Source organism: Patagioenas fasciata, chromosome 8 (genome assembly GCF_037038585.1).
Source record: "Patagioenas fasciata isolate bPatFas1 chromosome 8, bPatFas1.hap1, whole genome shotgun sequence".
Lineage (NCBI taxonomy): Eukaryota > Metazoa > Chordata > Aves > Columbiformes > Columbidae > Patagioenas > Patagioenas fasciata.
In genome coordinates, this window is record NC_092527.1 from 38,585,595 (window position 1) to 38,606,562 (window position 20,968).

Sequence of the window (20,968 nt, forward strand, 5' to 3'; positions counted from 1 at the left end):
GACTATAAATAAAAGATTGAGTTCATTTAATTTTCAGTAGGATCCCAGCTTCTGGACTAGGGGGAAGCTGCTCCTGACACCATGGTACAGACATAAACCAGGGAACACAGATATCGAGTTCTTGGTGCTCAGGTGAGAGGCATTAATTAGGTCTGTGAAAACAGAGAGATGGACTTGGACAGCTTTGTACAAGCTAATATCGCAAATGTAGTTGGCTTCTCTGCTCTTTGTCACAGAAGCTGTTGTTTTATGCAATTTACTAGCAATGGAAAAAATAGATTTGCTTTGTTTCAATTAATGAATGAATTAAAGTTAATTAATGTAAATGTTGTAGCATGAAAACTGTTGTCTCAGTCTCCTTTTTGAGTTTCTAAATATGCTTTAGACTTCTCAAATGCATTGCAAATTCATCCACTTTTAGAAGCGTTTATTTTCTGCTTTGGGTGACAACGTGGTGCATGATGCCTCAGAAGATTATTTGATCCTGGAAGAGCGATGAGCTGCACAAAATTAATGCCTTTTAGTGAGAAGAATGATCTTTAACATAGAAGAGACTCGGTAAAATCCCTGTTTGGGGGATTTCCATGTGTTTGCGGGATTTCCGTGTGTTCATATGAATTGTATTTTTGATATTTTTAAAGTAAAGATGAAAAAATGGGAAATAAACAAACTAAAATTTCACAGAGTAGATTGGTTTGTACTGGAGTTTTTTACTGAGCTGGCAATAGCTGGTATAAACCTCCTAAACAACGTATCTATCAGTAGCAACATTTTAAGTTTCTAATCTCCTATGATCTCACGGTGGTATCAAAGTCCTTCAGAACAAACCAGTTTGATCCCGGCAGGGGTTGGTGCCCTTTCTCCAATCAGCATTTCAGAGTGTGCTGCTTTGTATTTGCCTTAAGCTGTCTAACCAGTTTGTGGTTTGTTTTTTTTTTCACAAGCCTAATGGATTAAATTTTCCTTCCCATTTCCTTAGCAGAGATGTGGTATCGGGGAGCTTTTTCTGTTGTTTACCTTCCGAGCAGGCAGTTCTCGTTCTTCTAGTTCTGCAGCCGAGAGCCGGGTACACGGTGTCTGCTTGGATCCTGGCGTAGTTTCTCCGGGAAATCTAATCATGTTAAAACACAGCCTGGTTTTGTTCACTCTTGGACTCACTTTAACTGGGAAACCTTTTTGGATAAAAGGTAAGCTTTCCGTTTTTGTTACATATTCAGAAAGTTTCTGTACTCTCCGGTCCTGACTGTAATGACTCTCAAATCGAGTCATGGCTCTCCCCAGGTATCAGGCTATTAGCTGACTTGTTAATTGAGAAAATCCTCTTCAAGAAAAACATGACTGAAAAAGATTATAGGTTGAAGCTTTTTATAGTTGAGCTTTTTGTGTGGTTTTTTTTCCCCAGGATGTAATAGGTACATAAATACATCATCTTCCCTACAGGACACTGGTTGTGACAACTGCAGTTATTGTCACTCTCATCAACAGCAAAGCCTGGAGAAAAGGATATTGATCTTCAGTAACATGAAGGAAGTTCCTACAGTTTTGGTTTAGTTCTTCATTAACTCATTTCCATTTATGATTTGGCTTCTGATTTTAGATGTAGATACGACACCCGAAACATTTCTTCGCAACTGATATTTTTATGACTTGCATAAAAAGATCATTTCCTGCTTTCAGGTGTCAGAATTTAAGTTATTAGACCTGCATTTCCACGGTTAGTTCAACATACACAGAATGGATTCTGTGATTTAGATAACAAAATTATTGCAGATTAAGAGCAAAGTCAGAAGTAAATATTGAGTGCCGATATTCTTTGCAGAGCTGTTTGCTAATAACACCTTCCACATTTTGGTTGCAATGGCAGACCTTAATGATAAACATGTGCTGCCTGCATCTGGCTTTTAAAAATCCTGATGTTATCTAATAGGTAGAGATCATCATTACACTGGAGAATCCTCCTCCTTGCTTTGAATGGGTGATCCTCTGGCTTCTTTGCAATGATAAACGAAACATGGGAGGCTGAGTGTGACTTTGTGCGATGATAACTGAGAAGAAATCTCTTTGTTTCCTTATAAATAAAAATTAACATTTTTGTTATTAAAGCCCATGTTATTGTTTATTCTGTAACCTGTTTAAAAGCAATGGTTGTCTCTGTTGACCGAAGTGAATACTCTCAAACCAGACTGATGAGCAGACAAGACAAGTTGTGCCAGGGGAGGTTTAGGTTGGATATTGGGAAAAATTCTTCCCCAAAGGATTGTCAGGCATTGGAACAGGCTGCCCAGGGCTGTGGTGCAGTCACCATCCCTGGAGGGGTTTAAAAGGCGTTTAGACGAGGTTCTTAGGAACATGGTTTAGTGCTGGAGTTAGGTTATGGTTGGACTCAATGATCCTGAGGGTCTCTTCCGACCAAAATGATTCTATGATTCAAAGAGAAAGGGAAATGAATCCAAGTTTACACCATTTTTTAAAGTGTCACTGGAGGTTGTTTTTATATAACTGTTTACCTGAAACCAGATACTCAGCAGACTCCTTATCTTTAGCTTCCTGCATTAGCATGATGGTTTGGAGATAATTCTGATATAATGGAAAAGGCTATAAACCTTTTCGGAGGTTTGATTGTCACTGGAACAAACAGAATGCAGCGTTAGGCAATGGCAGGGGCAGCGTGGTGAACCAAGATGATACAGGCAGCAGGTGGCAGAATTATATCCAGAGTACAACCATAAGTATTCCTCACTCAGGGCAACGCAGGGAGGAATAGGAATAAAGGGATTTAAATGGAAGGAGAGGGCCAAAAGGGGAGTTGATTTAATTAAGGACAGAAGTAGAGACAGGAGCAAGAGGGAGAAGATGAGCATGTGCAGGATCTAACAGCAGCTGGAAGGCAAGACCACGGCAAATGGCGCTGTAACCAGTAAAAAACATTCCCCAGGGTATTTAGGGACTGAATTTATTCTCCTGGAAATACAATATTCTCCTGTCTAACAAGTTCTGAAACATCCTGGCAAAGTTGAATCTACCATTCAAAATAATTGTCCATCAGGCAGCCCTAGAGAGCCCTGCTGTAGATTTACAGATCAGCACCAACAAAGTGATTTCACAAAGCTTGAAGGAAATTCATTCTATGTGAGATGTTAGCATCGCTTGCACAGTCGATTTTCACTGGCCAGCTACTTCAAAAATTACTGCGAGAGGGTTTATGGGTTGACAGAGAAGGTACCTGTGGTATATCAGGTTAAAAGTATAAGTCATGGAAGAAAACATGTTCAAAAATGATAGATGAAGCTACAAAATCAATCATCCAGGTGAGATTGTAGGAGAATTAAGATTGGTTGATGGTTTTTCTTCCCATGCTCCAATAGTCCCCAGCTTTAACCTTCTTTTAAAATCAGTTTGACCATTCCTAAACTATTTCTTCAGCACTGTCAAAGTATTCAAGTATACACTGAATACGGGAAGGTTGGGGATTTTTAAAAATTGTTCTTGTTCTCGGGATTTTCTGTGATGATACTGTCTTATTGGCTGATTTTTTAAATTATTTTTTGCGAACAGTAGTTAATTGGTTTTGATAATGTCTATATGAATGAGCAAAAGTTATTATCCCAGTTATAATGACAGTAACTAAGACTAAGAGTCAAAGCCAAGATTTGGACACCCAGTTTAGGAAAACCTTTCCTTGAATGTGCAGGTTGTTTTGGGGGGTGTAGTCATTAACCTCGATTATGGTCAAAACAGCATTTCTGCGCATTGCAAACGTATCTGTATATGGAAAGTAAGTATACGAGGCCATATCTATTTAGTTTAAACACTGAGAAATGAAAACTAAGTTGGCCATGAATGAAAACGTTGATTTCTGTGACTTTGCCCAGCATAATGCAACAACTCTGGCAGAGACAGAACAGACCGAACTGAGCATGGGCAGCACTGGTCCCGTACTGGGGAAATTACTCGTTCTCCATTTATGGCCGGATCAGACCGGCCTTTTGGCAATAAGCACTGGGCAGATGCCACCAAAATGTCTCACTTATCCTTTCTGATTCTCTAGAAATGTCGAACTTTATTTTTAGGTGCATCTTCTGAACAGACATCCAGACTTTCTACATTAGAAATAGTTATTCCTCGAAGTCTGACGGGCAGAGCGAAACATCACTCATTTTCTCATGAGGTTTGTTGTTCTATCTGAATTTTTCTTCTGATGTTGCTGCTTTTCACAATACTGTCCTATATTACACACACACACAATGTATGGTATATACAGAATATTTTTGTGAAGAAATGTGCACTATCTCTTCAGATTCTTCAGTGTTTTCAACTAATTCAGAGTGACTTTGTTCCCACAAAGGTCTCTGATTTCACTCTAAGTTAATGCCTTTCAAACTTCTAGTCCTGGTAACAGCCTTGTAAGTGGGGGGGAACATGAATAATTCCTTTTCCTCTGAGTCAGATTAGATGTTGAACTTGACCTTTAACATCCATGCTGTGTATGTTCTTTTGCTCATCGTACTTGGTCACATAAAGTGCTGATGCTCACTTTGTAGAAATGGTCCGGCAGAGTCGCACAGGTTAAATAAATGAGTTAAAAGAGAAACACCTGAGTCTTAATTCTTGAGTTCTGAGGTAACTTTGCATTGTTCCAGATACCGAGTTCCATTAGTGAAGTAACTGCTGATGAAATAGCATTAGTCATCTGTGTGCAAACCGATTAAGGAAGGGAGAATCTGTGAGTCGTTCATCCGGCTGCTGCTCATTTACCTAAGGAGGGTCAAGAAACACAGCGTGGGAGTTGGGCACAGGGCGGGTATGTGGGTTGTGCCCTTGTTGGAGAACCAGGTCCAGCCACCTTCATCCCAACTGCATCTGCCTCCTCTCCACCAGTGTCCCAGGACCATCTGTTCCTAAGCCTATAGAATGGTAGTCTAGGTAGTCTAGGTCTAATGGTAGTCTAGGTCTAGCTTTACTAGGTTTAGCTTTATTAACACTTTTTGTCCTCTTAATACAACAAATTTTATATTTCCATTTTTTCTGTAGACTATATCTTCTACATTCCCTCTACAAACCTCTAATGGCAGATACGTTTAATTTCTTGTGTACTTTGTGTACTTTTTTGTTGTCTTCTACATTAAAATTTATAGCTTAGTAGAATTTAAACTTTCCATAGGAAAGAAGGTCGAGTGTGTTGCGGAGCCTTTGAAAGGCACAAGGGTTAGGATTGTGTGTTTTGTAAATCTGGTTAATACTGAAGACGTACATACCAGTTGGACTTCTCTTGTCAAAGAAAACATGGAACTGACAGAACCAAGTAGAAAATCACCTAATTAAGTGGTATCTTTTGTTCTGTTTTCAGGAGCATTCAGATGACAATCTCTCTTACTCAATTAAAACCAGAAACGGAACGTATCTCCTAAAACTGAAGAAAAATAAGTATGTGATAGCATGTTCTAAGAAATCATTCCATCTTGGGATTTAGGCGCATATAGCGTGAAAACAATCAGAAGAAACCATTTAAATGGCAGATTATAGTAATTACAAAATGACTGTTATATAGTGTTTCTGTTATGGTACTAGCTGGCAAACAGAAAGGAATCATATTTTTTATAATTGAACAGAAATTTATTATGATTATTTTTTTATTAGCATCACAGTATAGCAGAGTTCAGGAAATCCTTATTTGCCAATTAGAACTCAGCTCAGGGGGAGGGTTGTTAGCCTTGTATTTAGTGTTGTTCTTCATTCCTGAGCACGTAATAGTCCGGGTCCTGATACAACAGCGTCTGGTCAGGCCCTACTCTACAGATATTTCAGTTAAAATATTTTAAAGTAACTTATTTTCCAAATAATGCAGCTCATTTTTTAGGTATTATGTTTCATATCTGTGGATTTTAATAACAGAATTTTATCAGAATGTAGTACTTACTAGGATTCCTGACTTATGTCTTGCTTTCTAGACTTTTAACAGAGCAGTAGTTTATTTCTGTTTCCAGAAAGCTCGTTAGCGAAGACTTTACGCTATATACTTATGGGAAAAATGGGAAACTGGAGGCAACACAATCAAAAAACAAGGTATCGTACACAATAAAATTGCCATTTTGTTTCAGATTCCTTCAAACTAGGGAAGCCAAGCTTTATGAATTGAAGCTGTACTAACAATTTGATAGAACTGAGGATGACAAGGATGTGTATGCAACTAAATGTATTACCAAAGCAAAAGTGAACACACAACCATTAATTCTGAGCGTGTTCATATCTCTATAATAGGACAATGAAAACTGGTTGCGCTTTTGGCAGCAGAGAGGAAAACAATAGTGACGCACATCAATTATCTACAGAAAAAACATATTTTCTGGAAAAGAGGCTTTTGTGGATTTTCACATTTGTAGCATTTGTGTTTAAGTGTTACCACTGATAAACCACAGGAGGTTGCGTGTCTGATGAGGGAGTTGGCTGTTCATGGTGACACAGCATCACTGTTTTCCAAGGTGTGAAAGGAGATGCCGGGAGATTATGCCAAGGCTGAATTTGAGCTACCTGATTAGGTCACCTTTGCATACTATGCAATTAACAGTACACTGGCAGCACCAAAACTCTGTGGTTTTTAGGTCCTGTATCAAACAAGCCTTATAAATACTTTTGAATTTAATTTCAACTTTCAACTGCATGTGAGATTAGTGAGACTTAATGGGGTGTTTTGTGTGCGGGAGATGTTCTCAGATCAACCCTTGTGAGGAGTCTTTAAGAACAGGACGAGCAATGTAGATGAAAAGATTTTGCTAAAATATGGTGATGGGTTAAACTAAAAGGCTGGTTGTTTTCTAAAACCAAGGGACCAAATGCTATTGTAGGTGCTCGTGTCAATATTTTACTCTGGGATTACTTTCAGAATAGGGAACTCTAGCCAGCCTTAATGTCATGCAAATAAAAAGGCTGGTCAGAAAATAAGTTTGCATTTGAAGGCAACCGCCTTTTTTTGTCATTAATTATGCAGTTTTGTTGCATTACAGACACATTGTTATTACCATGGCACTGTTGAAGGAATTGCTGGCTCGATGCTTGCTCTGAGCACATGCGGTGGCCTTAGGTATTGTATCTTGCTTTTTACTTCATTGTGCGGTACCAAAGTAAAAACCAGTTGCTGGTCATCATACAGCTGGAGATAAAACACCATCCCATCTTGCATTTCTTTTTATATATTTCACCTTTTGATGAGGTTGAAACTCTTTAGATGTCTTATAGCTTCCCTCGACTACCACTTTTTTCCCCTCTTCCAAAATTCCTTCGCAGAAAAAGATGAAATGAGAGAGCATGATCCAACCACAGGCGGAACACAGGCCTCTATTACTTGATGCAAATGTCTCAACCAGAGGTACCTTTGTAGAAGAAACGCTGATGATTAACACACTCCTGCGAACAATTCTGCCTTACGAATGGGCATGTTTCTAAAGAAAAAATTCTGTGGAAAAGGTTTTGACCCAATTTGAAACAATTTTATGTGTTTCAAATACAAGAAAATTATACTTTTTTGAGAAACATAAAGGAGACAGATTAAAGCATAAAAGATGGTGGTGTTCTCCCCATAGAATCAGTCCATGTGAGTTGGCAAAATGGCATGCACGGCAAATTGCACAGATATTTAGAATGTGGTTTGAGTGTGTCCATGCTCCCCTGTGTTTGCTGAGCTTGGCTCTTCAGCTGGATTTTGGATATACTCGTTGGTTGGAGTAGCCTTGTTCGGTTTGATGTCTTTTTGACACACAGTAAGAGGCAACTGTGATAAAGTTCACCCACATCTTTCATGTACAGTGTCCCAGTGAGATGCCACTCAGAATAAACAATGACATTTTCTAGCATTCCTTTAAATGAAGAATGAAATGCTCAACATGCTGGTATTTCAGGTAACACTGGATCTCACTAAGCAGAACAGCTATTTCCTTTAGGCTCTTCTGCAAACTGACACAGACTCAAATCCTTTGGTTACCTTTTACTCACATTTTTGAGGGTTTTCTTTCGCAAGATATTAACTAAAGAATTCTGTTTCTAAATAGAGTTTTGAGATTCTGGAGAACAAGGTAATAGCTTCAGAAAGATTCTGGTACAGCATGTGGGCATGTGCCAGGTCTTTCTGAGCCATGGAAAAACGTTAAATCATTATAACCAGCTACACTCAGCAGTGTAAAATTGCTGTTGCCCTCATAAAGACCCTGGTGATTGCTTTTAGCCTCTCTTTCTGTCTTAAAAGATATCTTTTTAGGAAGTGCTGGATTACTTTAACTGCATGGGGCTAGGAGTGAGACGAGAGATAAGGCCTAAAATAAACCCTTTGCTCTGTACCCACAGTCCAGACTCGTTTAGTAACAATTTGGCTTTCCTGCTAATTGTTTCAGAAAGCCCACACTTGTGTACAATCGAGTGTTTTAAGCAAGTTCTGCTTTGTCTTTTGAGATCCTGTTGGGCATTTGAACTTATTCTCTACACTATGATAAACTAAGATGATGATTTATTTCAACATAGTGGTACGGACAATTATAGTTTTTAAGTATTCAGCTGTCATTCATTTACCTCTGCATAACCGCGAGGGGAAAAAATGTGGAATAATTTTCATTCTTTTACAATAATTAGAGGAATTCTCAACATCGGTGGCAAATGGTATGGAATGGAGCCGCTCAACGCATCCAGCACATTTGAACACATGTTTTACCAGTTAGAAGATATGCAGGATATCCCCTTCCAATGCGATGTGCTGAACAGCAGCCTTCGTCACGAGATGTTTGTGCAGCTGCCTGTGAAATATGCATTTTTATCCAACAGTACCTCTATCAGCGAAAAGCTTTTGAGGGTAAATACCTTTGTTTCTCGAGTCCAAGCCTTCTCCTCAGTCTGTTCCAGCAGCCAAGGGTGTCCAGAGCTCTTGCTTTGGCTTGGAACCATTGCAGGGGGGTTTGGCCTAGCAGGCGACTTTCTTGTTGCCTTCATATTCCTGGACCCCAAAACTGCTCAGGAAATCCTGAAACAGAACAGCACCAAGGGAATTTAACGCAATCCTTTAGCAGAAGAGCAGAGCTCTGCCCCAGACAGGTGTGGGTGTGATGTGAAAGGCATGAAGCTGCCACTCAGCTCATGCATCCCAGTGTCTGAGCAGAGTGAATTACTGACGTGTGGGTATTTATGTGGAGATCTAAGGCAAACTGACTTTTGAGGCCATGTTAAAAATGCATCATTGCTTTAAAAATACATGAAATGAAAACAGTAAGATACGCAAAAAACCTTGAATTCATTAGTTAATGTTAACTTAGTGTGTTCTCTAATTTGCAGAAGAAGCGAGCTGTCCTGCCACAGAAAAGCTATGTGGAATTATTTGTCGTTGTGGATCACAACAGGGTAATGATATCACCCAATGCTAAATACATTTTATTGCTTCATGAATGTTTTTTTCTCTGACATTCTCATGTGTTATTTTACAGTTTTTGCAGAAGAAATCTGATCCTGCTGCGGTGCAAAAGGAAACAGTGGAGCTGATTAATTATGTTGATGGGGTAGGTCAGAGAAATTGCCCAGATTTAGTAGTTTCTACTTTATCGTAGTTTTCAAAAGAACAGCTAATGCAGTTGTGAAACTATTTGGAAGCTCTACCATGATTTGTAACACATTTAAGTCACATCACAAATCTGTGCACAAGTCTTGGAGAGGTGCAAGCAGGGGGAGAGATGCAAGATGGTTTTAAACCATTTCTGTGCGCTCCCAGATTTTGACCATTCCAGGAATGTGAGGTCTCCGTTATGTCTTAGATTTCCAAGAGGAGTATTTCTCACATTTGTTAGTATTTTATTGAGCAAACTGTCAGCACTGTGAACAATTCCATAAGCTCTCTAATAATCTTTTCTCAGTTCCTCCTCTAGACAATTAGCTAAGGACATAAATGAACATGGTCTTTCCAATTTCTGCAACTGGGAGAAATGTTTAGGTACCTTCATGAAGTAGATTGCCTTCAGTCATATATTCCTTCCTTATTTAGTTTTATATTATAGATATTTTTATTTATTTTATAATTTATAAATATTTTAGCTCATAAGTACAAATATTTTATATTTCACTTCAAAGAAACTGACATTATGGCTCAGTCACTATGTTCAGCGTATTGTTTATTCAGTAGTAGTGATGTAATCTTCCATAATTCAGTTGAAACAGCCTAATTATTATTATGGGGTTTTTTTCAGATGTATAGAGCACTAAACATCCAGATTGTTTTGGTTGGATTAGAGATCTGGACAGATAGAAACCACATATCTGTAATGGATGGTTCAGCTGGAGATGTACTGGGTAGATTCGTTTCTTGGAGACAGAAAGAGCTTCTTAAACGATCGAGAAATGATGTTGGCCATCTCATTGTGTAAGTTCTCATTCAGTGGAGAAACCAGCCACACTGTTAGTTGTTGTTAATGTATATAATTTGGGGGTTGTATATGAATGAGTATATAGCTGGATTAAAATTCATTCAACTTCCAAACTGTTTTAACCCGGAAAAATGACAAGAAACTGTAATTAATTCTTCACAGTTAATCGATTCTGGGTGGCTATAGGTAGCTCTGCTTAAGCGGGGGGGTGGACCAAATGACCTGCAGAAGTCCCTTCCAACTTCAAGCATTCTGTGATTCTGTGAACTCAGCAGCACTGACACAGCAGATTAGGTGACTGATCATTATTTTCAACCTATGTTATCCAGATATTCATTATTAATTGCAGTGAAGGCCTGATACGGTGATAAATTTCTTCTTGACATCAAGAAGCCCAAATTTGTTTGCAGTATTTGTTGCAAACTCATCAGTGCCTTTTAGCAGAAATCATGAACTTCCAGCCCCTCTGAATACTGTTATGTTATATGTTATATTTGTTCTATAATACTGGCCTTTGGCATCCCTGATTTGCATGAATATCTGAGGAGTTTTCCTTGTAAATTCACATTCCTTCAAAGAATGGGATATGTTGAGTTGTTCTTCAGAAACACCACCTTCAAACTGCTTTTGTTGCAGAGGGAGAAGCACATACGGTGGATCCATTGGAATGGCTTTTGTGGGAACCGTCTGCTCACAAGTCCAGGGAGGCTCCATCAGCACTGTAAGTACATCGTGTTGTGGTTAACAGAAGAAACTAACCCAGGAGCTGCTGAAAGATCAGGGATGTGCGGCTGGTGGGACAAAGAGGTCCCTGAGCAATGTAAGGCTTTCCCCCCAGCATTTACAAACCTCAGAACTGTAGATGCTGCTATTGCCAGACGTTGCTTCCATAGATGTACCTTCCAGAACATCCTAATAAATATAGTGCTCTTTGTTGACCTATTTGGCCAATTCACCCCAGTCTTGGAGACCAGACGTGGAGTCACGTGGTTTCTTTAATGAGGTTTCTTATGTAAAGACTTGTGCATACTTTTATATAAATATATATTAAAAAAAGGCATTTCCCCATTTCTCTCCTCATCACTTCCAGTCCACTTGGCTGATTTAGTCCTGAAATCATTTTCTGATCACCTTTTGGAATTGATCTAACTCAAGGTCGCATAAGAAAATCCCATCCTCCTATCATTAAAGTTCATAACCACCATGGCTTTGGGATGGGAATGCAGCTACAAAATGATGTGTAGTTTTTAACTCTTTACATGGGTAGAAAGTAAACATAATGCACTATATTCTCAAGTGTCTGGAATTCCCCAAGACAAGGCTGTCAACGGCCAAAAATTTTAAATTTGGCAAAATTAGTAAGAAACTGGTTTTTTCTCCACCTTTGTGGCAGAACCAGAATCTCCAGAAGTTCCTGTTCTTACAATATCAATGTGGACAAGCCCAGAAGCAGATTCTATTCTTTAACAGTACATTTGATATGGAAGACTCCATTGAAATCAGTGTCATGACTGATTAACCGTGTTATTATTCAGAAGATTTTCTTAATGGAAGGAATACAAAGAGTGGTAGAATCTGGCCCTACCTGAACATAAAAAGTGACAAGCTGTCTGTTCTTGCTGCTTTCACTTCACAATACAATTTAGTGTTCTGCTTTCACAGCCTCTAAGAGCTTTGTGGCTTGAATAAATCAGTAGGTAGAAACACAGACTTTTCTTTAGTTTCGCAATTGTTTTTAACACTGATTCTCTCTATTAGTTGAATCATAACAATATGTTACGTCACGCTACAGTAGTTGCACACGAACTGGGGCACAATCTCGGACTGAAACACGACGATAACAGGTGTCCTGCGTCCTATATTATGCACAGCACAGATAAGTAAGATTTCCACTTATTTTATCTTAAAAACTGTTATTTCTCTGCAGCGACTATGCCTTATACATAGTGAAACTCCCATGAATCTTGAAGGACTTATGAATGAGGAGTTGTTTGAAAAGTTTAATCAAAGAGGTGAATCCACTGGCTTAGGTCTTGACATAACTTTATTTGAAATGCTATGTTTTCCAATCCAGCCATTCTTTATTTGTAGCGTTCCTAAAAACATATCTGGATTTTTTTTGATGATAAGAGTGTGTTGCTGTTGTTTTTAACCTGCTGAGGATGCTTTACGTATATTCACTGTTTTGTGCAAACATGTATCCTTCATACAGATTGTGTTAACAGTTAACTTAGAGAAAACTTCTTGGTCCATGTTTCTTTCAGTTCATTGGTTCTCGGCTTAAGAGAAAAATATCATATTATTTTATCTACCCACATTTGTATTACTAAATCAGAGTAATTGAACATTGGACAAAACTACTATAAGAAGATGCATTTCTGAGTTTTTAGGGACTCCAAGTTAAGGTGAATGTCTTTCTGGAAAGTATTTTTAATTGACCATTTTTAGACTCAGTACAGACAAGAAATTTCTATGTCCTGTTTTATACAGGACACCAGAAAGGATGATCTGATGGAAAGTACATGCATTTATGTTATTCATAGCATTTTTAAGTTCTAGTACTGTACTCTGATGCAAAATAAAGTAAAAATGATGTATCTCATGATCTTCAAGTCTTATGGAACATGCTATTTATTATACATCAATGATATTTTAAGGGCTTGAGCTGTATTTTTTCCTGTAAGTAAAATATTTATAATAAAAAAAATAATATCATGCTTTCCAGTGGATCCAGGAATTTCAGCACCTGCAGTGCTGATGATTTTGAGAACTTTATTCTAAATGGACAAGGAAACTGTCTTAGAAATCCTCCCAAAGCAAGTCATGTTTACAAAGAACCTGTCTGCGGTAATAATGTGGTCGATAACAATGAAGAATGTGACTGTGGCAAACCGCAGGTAATGAATGAAATTCAACTGGATACTGTTATGTTATATATTATATTTGTTCTATAATACTGGCCTTTGGTATCCCTGATTTGCATGAATATCTGAGAAATTTTCCTTGTAAATTTACATCCCTTCAAAGAATGGGATATATTGAGTCGTTCTTCAGAAAACAAGTGTGTCTCAAAAAGGACACCAATAAATTGAAAGGCTGTCAGCAAACCCTGGTTCCATTGTCTAGGCCTTCTCTAAGTCATGAAAACATACAAACATTTCTCTACATCATACTGCTAGTTTAGTGGGAAAATAAGATGGGTAAGGGTGATAAGTGTTATTTAAAATCCAAAGCGTTCTGCTTCTTTTAGTGTCCATTGAAAGTGTAAACCTGTCCTAAACCTCTGTGCCACAACACATCAAAACAGATGTTTTTCTGATGACTTGTAAAAAAATACAGCCAAACAGGATGCTGGTTTTTGTTAGAGCAGAAGGATGTCAGCTTCAGAACCTGCAAGAGAGACAGTGTATTTGAAGTCCGGCTTGTCCATGCACTTGGTTCGATGATGTACTTCCCTAGCTATGTATTGAGGTAAAAAATTTGAGTTCCTTCTCCATGGTTGTTCCCCAGGAATGTACTAACCCTTGTTGTGATGCTGCAACCTGCAAACTCACACCTGGATCGCAGTGCGCTCAAGGACTGTGCTGCAAAAATTGCAAGGTAGGTTATGTTTTATTAAGCTAAGTTGATACTAATTACTAGTATTTTTTAATGTTTGAAAAGAGCTATCATAGCACTCTTATTTTCATATTATCAAATGACATTCACCAGTAGAGAGCATGTAAGCAGAGAATTTGTGTCTAATGACTCCTGGCCAGTAGCTCAGCAATGGAATGTAAGCTCGGTGTTATCCCTCGTGGGACACAGGAGCAATGGGAGGCTCAGCAGCAGTGATCTCCATCAGAGAATCACAGAATCACTTTGGGTGGAAAAGACCTTTAAGATCATTGAGTTCAACCATTAACCCAACTCTGGCACTAATCCATGTCCCTGAGAACATCGTCTAAACGTCTTTTAAACCCCTCCAGGGATGGTGACTCCACCACTGCCCTGGGCAGCCTGTTCCAATGCCCAACAGACCTTTGGGGAAGAAATTGTTCCTAATATTCAATCTAAACCTTCCCTGGCACAACTTGAGGCCGTTTCCTCTTGTCCTATCACTTGCTACTTGGGAGAAGAGACCAACGCCCTCCATGCTCCAAGCTCCTTTCAGGCAGTTCAGAGATCAGAAGGTCTCCCCTCAGCTCCTGTTCTCCAGCTGAACCTCCCAGGTCCCTCAGCCACCAGTATTAGCTACACCATATGAAACTGAGGGAAGTTTTGGATACTTGTTACATATTGATGTGAAAAACCATTTTTGCCTTCTTAAAATCACAAAAGGTTCCCAGTAGTCATTGTTTCGTGTTGGAACTTCCTCTGTTGCAAAATAAAAGCAGAATGGTATTTCTCTCTGGTTCTAGTTTAAAGTGGCAGGGACAGAGTGCAGATCAAAAATGAATTTCTGTGATCTACCCGAATACTGCAACGGCAGCAACGCCTACTGCCCAGAGGACGTTTATGTCATGAACGGTTACCCATGCGACAACATGAGGGCATATTGCTACTACGGAGTGTGCCAGAGTTTCGATTCACAATGCGAAGCTATATATGGAAAAGGTAGGATTATAATTTAATGTAAAAGGACTTACAGTCTCCTAACAGACATTTCCAATTTCTCTTTTTCTTTCTCATATTTTTAACACAGGATTACTAAGATTCACTGTTTTTCATACAGGGGCAAGAAAAGCACCTGATGTGTGCTTTGAGAAAGCGAATATTAAAGGAGATAGATTTGGAAACTGTGGAATGAGAGGTGGAGTGTACAAGAAATGTCCTGTTCAGTAAGTCACCAGCAAATAAAAGCTAAACCTACTAAACCTAAAATCTTCAATGTAGAACATACATTCTGTTACAAATGAGATTTAAAAGAATCATTCCTTGAAGTGCAAGCTAGAAAGTTTGACTGGACGGTGTATTTGCACCAATATTAGGGGGTTTTCTTTCCGTTTACCTTGTTTCTGAGTGTCATTCATTCGATACAGGCACAGTCTGTGTGGCAAGCTCCAGTGCACATCTGTCAGTCTTCAAAATCTTCCTGCTTGGAGCGTTGTCAATAACGCATCTGGGGTTTTATGCTGGTCTTCTGACTTTGACTTAGGATCAGATGTCCCTGATCCTGCTCAAGTTCACGACGGAACAGCCTGTGGAGAAAAGAAGGTGAGATGAATCACGGCAGCATTACAGAATATATTTCACCAACTGACAAGTTAACTTTCAAAAGCATTACATAGTTCTCTTGTTTGTATGCCATATTATATAATGGCATATATTATATAATAAAAAATATGTTTTTTCAGATATACACACAAAACCAATTAATTAGCTCTTTAAAAATCATAATGCTACAAATCAGTGGACTATGTTATCAGTTATTCACATTATTCCATCAAAATACATCCACAGATTTAAGAAAATCTATGACAAACACAGCTATAACATTGTGAAGTACTGAATGTTTTCAGCCCTTTTTCTTGACATTTAAGCAAAAGCTGTAGACTTGTAAACATGTACATTTATATAGTGTATTTATAAAAGGATGGGATATTTGAAAATTACTTTTTCCAGGCCTGTTTTGATTTTGAATGTGTTGATGCAAGTCATCTGGGCTACAGCTGTGATGTCAAGCAGAAGTGTAATGACCACGGGGTGAGTAGCTGCTGTTTTCATGCCATGTTTCTAGAAAACACAGATAGGTACAAAATCCCTCCATAAAAGCAATAACCAGCCAGATGGCTTTGTTTAATTCTGATCTGTTTGAAAAGTTAAGTCCGCTTTTTATCTGTAATTCACGTAAACCTCTTAGCACTAACGCTAAAAGACATTTCTTCTGAATTTCCCTCGAGAATCACAGAATCCCAGAATGTCAGGGGTTGGGAGGGACCTGGAAAGCTCATCCAGTGCAATCCCCCCATGGAGCAGGAACACCCAGCTGAGGTTCCACAGGAAGGTGTCCAGGCGGGTTTGAATGTCTGCAGAGAAGGAGACTCCACAGCCTCCCTGGGCAGCCTGGGCCAGGCTCTGCCACCCTCACTGAGAACAAGTTTCTTCTCAAATTTAAGTGGAACCTCTTGTGTTCCAGTTTGCACCCATTGCCCCTTGTCCTGTCATTGGTTGTCACCGAGAAGAGCCTGGCTCCATCCTCGTGACACTCACCCTTCGTATATTTGTAAACATTAATAAGGTCACCCCTCAGTCTCCTCTTCTCCAGCTCCAGAGCCCCAGCTCCCTCAGCCTTTCCTCACACGGGAGATGCTCCACTCTCTTCAGCATCTTCATTGCCCTGCGCTGGACTCTCTCCAGCAGTTCCCTGTCGTCTGGAACTGAGGGCCCAGAACTGGACACAATATTGCAGATGTGGTCTCACCAGGGCAGAGTAGAGGGGCAGGAGAACCTCTCTCAGCCTACTGACCACCCCCTTCTAATACACCCCAGGATGAGAAATTTTAATATTACTGAGCTGCTGAATTGTAAAAGGAAAATATTCCTGTGAGGAGAACAGTAGTGATTCCTGATTTATGTATGTCTCCCTGAAAAATCAAAACGGAGTCCAAAGGTTGTAAAACTGAGAATTCGTTTGGACTGTAACCTATTGCAGGCAAATAGAACACAGGTTCATTTTTACAGAGGTTTAACTCCTGGTATCAGTATCACTCAGTGTTTTGGGATGTTAGAGTGGGAAAGCTTATTCCCAAGCAATATTTCTAGTTTCTGCATGCAATTCTTAACGTGTAAGTCCAAACATACCGGAGGTTGAAAGCAGCCGTTTCCAGAGAGGCGTAGTCGGGCTGACTAATCCCTGTTGTATCGCCCTCAGGTGTGTAACAACAACGGGAACTGCCACTGCGACTCTGGGTGGGCGCCACCATTCTGTAACCGCTCGGGCTACGGTGGCAGCGTGGACAGTGGTCCAGCTCACATCGGTGAGATCCTGACACTGCCCTTCATTCCGCCCCCAGTGGCTAAGAAACAATCTACTAACAGGGGTTTTTTCAGTCTCTTCCCAACTGTTTTACTTTTCTACTGCATGAGACGCTTAATCACAGACTGACCTGAAAAACAAACAGCATTATCTGATGTGTAGGTTTGCAGACACCAAGGAAGTTGGTCCAAGGGAGAATTTCACCTCTGTTTAGCTTGAGATAAAAAGCGATACATTAGTTGCTTAGAATGACTGTTACATTGTTTAAATAGTTAGATATATAGATATTTATTTAAGTATTTAAAACAGGGAAAATGTCTGCAAATGACTGCAATTTATTAATAGCTTAGGAAGACCAAGAAAACGTGCAGATCGGTTGTGGGTAAGCAAATGCAAAATGAATCTGTCTGCTTTAGAATTCTTGAAAATATACATGGAAAAGGGTTAAGTTTGTATATCATACAACACAGGGTGGGTAAGGCAGAAAGAACATGTGATAACATAAGGCCAAATCCTACTTCTCTGATCGTAGCATTTTCTAAATTTCAGTGGAGTTTTGATCTATAATAAATTGAAGATTGTAGTTTCTTAGAACAGGAAGGTGGTTTTAGCAGGAAAAAATGCTTTAATACGAGGTTAAACAAGATTACTATCTTACATGTTTTCAATTCTTTTTCTCTAGATACGTCACTTCGGGATGGTCTGCTTATTTTTTTCTTCCTCGTGTTGCCAATAGTAATCATTACTATCTTAGCGGTGATTAAGCGTGATGCAATAAAGAGAAAATTTTGCAGGAAACGTAGAAGAGAACACAGGTATTTCACTTACTACAAATGCATATTTCAACACTTGAGATTAATTTAACAAGCCAGTTAGATGCTTTATCTATACATATAATTCCACACCTCCTAAAAGACAAGACGTCGCTGCTATTAGTAGTAGCAGGTAGTTTAATAGCCAGTACCCTGCTATTAGGTATTATAGTTTAATCCAGGTACTCCAGTTGTCAGTTCTCAAGCATTTTTTCCCAATATACACTGCACTTTCCTAATTCTAATTGATAATTGTATTATCATAACACATTAAAATTATTTGCCAAGGCCAGAAAGGGATGGAGTTGGAAACAGAACCCAGATCTCAGAGCTGTAGATTAGTCCCCTGAAAAATGCTGAATCCTGAAGGTAGTTAAACCACAGGGGGATTTGCCTGATGATGTGGTTTTTATTTCAGGGATAACAACGTGCAGCAACCAAAGCAAAATAACAGACCAAATCATAACACAATAAATAATCAGGTAAGACAGACGCATATTTGTATTATTTCGTGTTAAGTAATCCAAATTGTACAGTGCCTTTTCTCTAATATGGTTACTGATGACTTTGTGGTTGTTGATACATTGACACCATCTGGATTTTCAAGTATTTAAAATAATTTATAATGTGTTAGATGGGACTTCTGTTTGGCTAAGGATGAGCTTTATTGCCTGCCCTGTCAACACAGGCTGTGAATAATAGGGGATGGAACAGGCTGCTATTTAGAACAGCCGAAGATTGAACTCTGAATTCTGGGACAAATACCAGAGAACCTGCTCAGCCAGGCTCTGGATAAAACAAAATAAAAATCATAAATAAAAAATGTTGCAAGAGAACAAGAATAATGTTATGGGAAACGAAAATTAGTTCTAAAATACCACTAGCTTAATACTGAATAATTAACTACACTTTGAACTCCTGTGTTTTTTATCATCTTGATTTTCTGTGACATCTTTTCCAGCCTGCCACATCGAGTCCTGAGTTTTTTACTGTATCGCATTTCCCTGGTCCAAGGTTTGTGTATTTAAAACCTTCTTGACATCATGTTTGCTGCGTTTACATTGCTGTATCACTGTAAGTGAAGCTCCTAATGTCTCATGCCCTGCTTAGGAGGATTTTTCATGCAACATCATGAGATAGAAAATAGATTAAATGCTTGAAAGGAAATGCTGGTTTACTGCTTGTATAGAGAACAGAAAAGGACATGTAAATGCTACTAGGGAGAGGGACAGAACAAGGGAGAGGGAGGAGCAGAGAGAGTTAAATATATCTATAAATACCAGCAACTGTTTAAAAACGGCAAGAAACCAGTTTAGAAATAGCAGTTCTGTCAAGTCATGAAATACTTCACAAAATGTGTTTTCCACACTTCAGGCAGCCAGTAAAAACCCAGTTTCCTGCAGTTCCTTCACGACCTCAACGACCCGAAGTCCCACCCAGACCAGTTGTCTGAAAAGTTGCTTGGGAACCCTCAACCAATTCTGACAAGTAACTTGGTCTGAAAAAAAAAATCAAAGATTGTGGTTCTCCAGTCCTCTCCCCGTGCAGCCAAAACACCTTCTGAAAGCACGTACCTCTGGAAAAGACCTGATGCTAAGAGGCACTGAACACAGATTTTGTTACATCCCACTGTTTTGCTAATTGCTGCTGGCTGTATTTGTGCCTCTTCTACCTCACCTCGTTTTTTATAAATCGTAAGAACGACAGTCAACTCTTGTTGGATTAAATCAATAACAGCATCAGAGAACAGGACTCTTCTGAAGTGTAGCCTTACTTGCAGGCCAAAGAGAAGTGAATTCAGTTATCTACAGACATAATTTATTCACCTCTCATCATACACTGCTGTGAAAATGAGGACACAGAGACCTCTTGGGAATTCTACAGCCTCTCTACCTCTTGGACCGTTGGGCACCTTCATAGCACCTGCTGAACGCACCTGAACCCCGTACACCAGGCACGCAGGTGGTTCCTACACATTCTCAGCCTCATCTTTGGCATAAGTAAATCAAAGCTGGGATCCAGATCCTGCCTCTTGTTACCTACTGGCTGCTTTACTTTCCAGTTCAGGTGGTTTAGAAAAGTAACCTCCTATAGGGATACCAGCAACGGAAAGAAACCCTGCAGATAGAATGTAAGTGTCTGAAAGAGACAAGCCATCTCTGTTGTCATACAAAATAGCCCTGTTGTTATAGAAAATCCATATATCAGGGAATATGTTACACAACGTAACAGTGTTTTAACGTTTCCTGGTTACTACAGCTTGAGATTTTTGCTAGAAACTGATTCCACTACAAAAGCGACAGGTAACTTCTGTCATTCTAAACAGGACAATTAAAAAATTGTAGTAATATAAAAGAAAATATGTGAAGTTACTTAGTTTGTCAAAATGGCAACTAATGGAAAAGAAGCTGCTGTGCAGGGAAAAACTCACTGGCAAGAACAAAGCTGTGGATACTAATCAATCTGTAAACCACACATGGACTGTGTTCATGTGTGAACTTTAGGAACAGCAAAAAGAGTGAATAAACGAAGCAATCGCCTCACCGATATTTCTACTCCCTTTGATGGCCATTTCACCAAAGAGCTGGAAAAACAAACTCAAGACATTGCAGGCCTAAATCTGCACTGGCAAGGAGTGTCTTCCAAACTGTCACCTCCTCAGAATCTTCAATTGTTATTTTTTTTCTGCAATTTAGAGCTTATTGATAATATGACTAATGCAATTTAAAATAAATCATCAGGGTCCGCACACTTAGCAGTATTTGGATTTGACGATTGTAACAACCACGGCCGCTGGGCACGCCCGGGAT

At 39.2% G+C, this 20,968-nt stretch overlaps 1 protein-coding gene and 1 long non-coding RNA gene across 2 annotated transcripts; one reads left to right on the forward strand and one right to left on the reverse strand.

Moving 5' to 3' along the window:
* The first annotated feature begins 877 nt into the window (after window positions 1-877).
* On the forward strand, window positions 878-20,909 carry LOC136104424 (disintegrin and metalloproteinase domain-containing protein 9-like). Its single transcript, XM_065843387.2, has 22 exons — window positions 878-1,187; window positions 4,071-4,168; window positions 5,348-5,424; window positions 5,985-6,063; window positions 7,002-7,078; window positions 8,617-8,833; window positions 9,310-9,375; window positions 9,459-9,530; window positions 10,212-10,384; window positions 11,025-11,109; window positions 12,147-12,268; window positions 13,114-13,285; window positions 13,899-13,988; window positions 14,789-14,984; window positions 15,103-15,208; window positions 15,410-15,584; window positions 15,993-16,073; window positions 17,242-17,347; window positions 18,029-18,161; window positions 18,577-18,640; window positions 19,120-19,172; window positions 19,533-20,909. The coding sequence occupies exons 1-22, from the start codon at window positions 1,118-1,120 to the stop codon at window positions 19,609-19,611; spliced, it is 2,391 nt and encodes a 796-aa protein (XP_065699459.1). The 5' UTR covers window positions 878-1,117; the 3' UTR covers window positions 19,612-20,909.
* LOC136104425 (uncharacterized) lies at window positions 12,249-17,590 on the reverse strand. Its single transcript, XR_011740360.1, has 3 exons — window positions 17,477-17,590; window positions 15,379-15,568; window positions 12,249-13,778 (listed from the first exon to the last, which is right to left on the reverse strand). It is a non-coding gene; the product is annotated as an uncharacterized lncRNA (long non-coding RNA).
* Window positions 20,910-20,968: the final 59 nt, after the last annotated feature.

Bases quoted from the DNA above. Each gene is read 5' to 3' on its own strand.
- LOC136104424 (XM_065843387.2), top strand. From the start codon at position 1,118: ATGTTAAAACACAGCCTGGTTTTGTTCACTCTTGGACTCACTTTAACT. The intron at 4,169-5,347 runs GTTTGTTGTTCT...TTCTGTTTTCAG, and splicing joins ATCACTCATTTTCTCATGAG to GAGCATTCAGATGACAATCT. The intron at 8,834-9,309 runs GTAAATACCTTT...TCTAATTTGCAG, and splicing joins TCAGCGAAAAGCTTTTGAGG to AAGAAGCGAGCTGTCCTGCC.